Source organism: Nestor notabilis, unplaced genomic scaffold, assembly GCF_000696875.1.
Source record: "Nestor notabilis isolate BGI_N333 unplaced genomic scaffold, ASM69687v1 scaffold23637, whole genome shotgun sequence".
Lineage (NCBI taxonomy): Eukaryota > Metazoa > Chordata > Aves > Psittaciformes > Psittacidae > Nestor > Nestor notabilis.
The window spans coordinates 4,534-8,547 of NW_009936429.1; the positions used below are offsets into that span (position 1 = coordinate 4,534).

The 4,014-nt window shown below is 53.2% G+C and overlaps 1 protein-coding gene across 1 annotated transcript in view; it reads right to left on the reverse strand.

Annotated features, from left to right (window-relative positions):
* Nucleotides 1–3,948, reverse strand: part of TNMD (tenomodulin) — a gene marked incomplete at its 3' end in the record, with an annotated part of 8,475 nt that extends 4,527 nt beyond the window's left edge. The window contains exons 1-3 of the mRNA XM_010018352.1: nt 3,901–3,948; nt 3,642–3,776; nt 396–536 (exon numbers count right to left, since the gene is read on the reverse strand). Coding sequence (XP_010016654.1) covers nt 396–536; nt 3,642–3,776; nt 3,901–3,948 — 324 coding nt within the window. The remainder of the gene's footprint in view (nt 1–395; nt 537–3,641; nt 3,777–3,900) is intronic.
* Between the last annotated feature and the right edge of the window lie 66 nt (nt 3,949–4,014).

Here is a 4,014-nt window from a genome sequence, read left to right on the forward strand (position 1 = left end):
CCTACAAATTTTAATTAGGTTTCAGAGAGAGCCTACAACATTGTCATGAGGGTTTAATGCTCTGCAGACAGAAAAATGCACTGGGCTCGGACAGATTTATAGTGATTGCGTTCCTTTGCAAGGGTAAATCCAATAACTGGGTCTTGCTTTTAAAGATGCATCTCGTTGGAACTGAACCACTCCACTATTAAATACTGGTGGAAGCTTATGTAGATACACATCTCCTTTCCTTTGAGAGCATCCCCAGGGATGCTGCATGTGGGCATTGCTCTCCCTAATGCAGAAGCAAACCATCCTAGGGCTTGCTCCAGTGACCTGTGGTGTCCTAAGGGATCCCGTTGGTCCTGCTGCAAGAATTCAGGCAGGGTCCCAGGCACCAACCCTGCAGCACTCACGTTTTTGAAGTCATGGATCTCCAGGATTTCCTCACTGCCATTCCCGCTGCTGAAGGTCTCTGTCCTGGCCAGTGGGTCGATCTCCATCACAATCTTCTTCTTCTCACCGTGGCTGAAGAACGTGTGTTCCATGTCGTAAACCTGTGAGGGACAAAACCACACAGGGGTCGGCACAGCCTGACCTGAATTCATCCTCTGGCTGGTGCGTGAGCAGGATGGTGCTGGGAGCATGACCACTGGAGCTGGGTACCCTGCATCGGGGCCACTCTGAGCCAGGATGATCACCTGGATAGTGCAAGGAGAGGCAGCTCCCAGGCACCAGGGCTGGGAAGAACGTCAGGATGTGAGTGGACGTGTGTGCCAAGCCTGAGAGATGCTCATCTCACACTTGCACCAGGAGCTTTGCCACAGCTCAGCCTTTGCTGGTGCTTTCTGTGGCATGTGCCTGTTTACATGCGAGGCTGAAGTGAAGTCCTGAGCCCAAGGGACCTCACTTTCTTGTTCCATCACTGGCTCCTTTTCTCCATCACTGCATCCCCGGCTCCTTTTCTCCATCACTGCATCCCTGGCTCCTTTTCTCCATCACTGCATCCCTGGCTCCTTTTCTCCATCACTGCATCCTCAGCTCACTTGCTCCATCACTGCATCCCCGGCTCCTTTTCTCCATCACTGCATCCCTGGCTCCTTTTCTCCATCACTGCATCCCTGCCTCACTTGTTCCATCAGTGCACTTGCTGTTTGTTGTGGAAAAGCCGAGGTAAAAGCCTCTCTCTGCCTGAAGGAGATGAGGGATTGCCTGTGGATCAAAGACCTCCTCCAGGGCTGGTGAAGAGCTTCGGGGCGTAGCAGCCTGCTTCCCGTCGGCACTCATCCCTGCGGGAGCCTGGGGGAGCCGTGCCGGGGGAGCAGCCCTCTGCTGCTCTCAGGTGCTCACCGCACGCAGCCAGCCCCGCAGCGCTCCAGTCTCTGCGGATGCCTGACCCTTAAGGAATGAGCAGTGGCGGATGCTATTTGAAGCACAAAAGTGATCCCGCGGCGCAGCGAGAGCTGGCGAGCATCAGGGAGTCTCGCTTCCCGAATCTAATGGTGTCATGAGGAAGGAAAGGGCTTGTGTAAAACCCCTCCAATCCACAGCGAGGGGGGGATGATGGAGGTGCAGGGATGGGGATGCTCTATTCATCCTCTGACATGGCTGTGGAGCCAGGGAAGGAGCACCCCGGCCCTGCAGCCCCAACCCAACCCCCTTTTCGGGGTCCCCTGGTTCTTGCACATCCCTCCCGATGAGGGGGTTCAGAGCCTCTCAGCAGTGTTTGCAGCATCAGCACCCCCTGTTTTGCAGCCTGGATGCAGAACTGGCCATGCAGGAGGTAACTGCTGGGTACCTTTATCTCTGCTTAAAACTGGAAGAGCGATGTGCGCCTGGGCAGCCATGAGCATCTCCTGTTAGTCAGCGGGAGGCTTTTCTAAAGATATATAGCCACCGATGGATTTTATAGCATAGCAAAAAAGAGCCTGCAGCCTAAAATGGCTGGGGGAGTGCTGGTTCTGCCTGGCAAAATCACACAGTGCCATAAATCATGTCTAGGGGGTACGATCCTGTGTGGCACCTCGCCTTCGAGTGTCTCTCCATCTATGAAGAATGACTTTTGCCCTTGCAGAGGTCAGGTTATCCATTTGGGCTTTGCTGGCTCATGCTGCTCAGAGAGCTGTGAGGTATGTTACAAGACTAAAGATGACACTTGCTGTGTTGGATGCTGCTGAGCAGAGGCCACCCCTCAGAGGAACAGGTCTTCTTTAAAGCCTTTTTTCCACTCCTCAGTTGCATGAAGGGAACTCGAAGGCGTTTTTGTTCTTTAAAGAGTTTGATTCCCCTTGGATTAGTTTTGAGTGTTTGGAATTTCCAGCCAGAGGATTCCTCTGGCCCAGCTGGAGAAGGCCATGAACACCAAGGACATGGCGATGCCGCACACCAGGAGCATCCCATGCAGCTCCGCTGCAGGAACACCTTTACTTCCTCAGGCCTTGTGAAGGGCTTCCAGAAACAGCACCAGGCTCCGTCCTCCTCCAGTGCCCACCAGTGAGGACGTCGAGGGCTGGAGCTATGAGGCTGCAGTAATGGCTCAATGGCTCAGAGAGAACCTCCCCTCCAGGGGTTAAGAACTGGCACGGACCCTGCTTTTCGAGGAACAGTAGAGGCTTTATAATGGTCTTGGCAGGAGCCCGGAGGCACATATGGCTTTTATTGCTGCTTCTTTTCTTTTAGGAGGTATTTATTTCTATTTGCTGATAAAAAGACCAAGTTTCCAGCGAGCAGGGTGCTTCCTCTGCCCAGCGGGAGGGCAGCTTGGCCGGGATGCTGTGGCTCCAGCATGGGAGGAGAGAGGAGATGCCGTGTGGGAAAGGGGCCGCCTGGTCTGTGCATGGGAATGCTGGAGATGCTCTTGAGAGCTGGCAAAACCCGCTGGTGTCAAGGTGCAAAGCGGGGCCTCCTCGATGGGCACGGGCAGTCAAAGGAGGATGAGGAGCACCAAGCAGGCTGTTGGCCTCAGTGCTGATTCTATGATTCAAGGTTAAGTGATTTGCCTGGGGTATGGGATGAAATAAAAGGCAGGATTGCCAAGATGCTGGGCAGAGATGTATGGGAGATGTGCAGCCCTGCTGCTGCCCCCGACACGCTCAGCACTTAGAGCAGCGTCTGTCTGGGGAGCTGGGAATAAAGGAGCCCAATCCAGTTAGCAGGAGCTCCTCCAAAAGCTAATCCGTCTCACCGTCCCCTCACATTGCAGACACATTAAAGTAAGAAATATAATCCATGACAATCAATCACGGCTGCGTCCTGGCTTTCTCTCTTCTTTATGCGGTGGCATAATGACTTTTCCACCAGTTTCTGGCAAGATAATTGAAATGAAATGGAAAATATTTTCTTACTTGTCATGAAATATGCTGCCGGTGAAAGAAGAGTAACTTTAACTCTTCGTGGCGTAGCTCCCATCCCCTCTAATTGTCAGTCAGGGAAAGAATGCGGCGACAGAGAGAAAAAAACCCAGTTTGTGTAAAGGAAAAGCTATTTATGAATAATAAAGAGATTTCTAAAAGGCTCCTGAATACTTGTGGTCTAAGGAAATGCATCTTGTGAAGTTGCTTGGGTTTTGGGGTGTAGTTAAGTTTCAGTGGGTTGGAGAGGGGGGATAGCTCTGTCTGGGGAAGCAGCACACTGCAGTGCTGGGTCAGAGAGCTTTTACTTACTTTTCTGGGCGCTGGGTTCCGGAGGTATTTGACACCAAAGAAGATCAGGATAAGAGAGATGAGCAGCACGCTGAAGAGCAGCCCGCAGACCTGGTACCTGCTGCAGGTCCTCGTTCGCCTCTTGGATACTTCTGCCTAAGTAACGACAAACAGCAGTGGCCAGAGCTCTGCTGGTGACCCAAGGAGGGACACGTACACATGGGTGTCAGACACTGAAGGATGCAGGGGGGCAAAGCGACAGAGCAAGCCGTGAACTCACGTCCAGAAAGCGGCAGTCCTCCGGGCTGTCCCGAGCCGTGCCTCCCATGGTCTCCTCCGTGTGCGAGCCCGCTCCGAGGTGGAGTCACAGCGGCTCTGTGCTGCACATGCCACA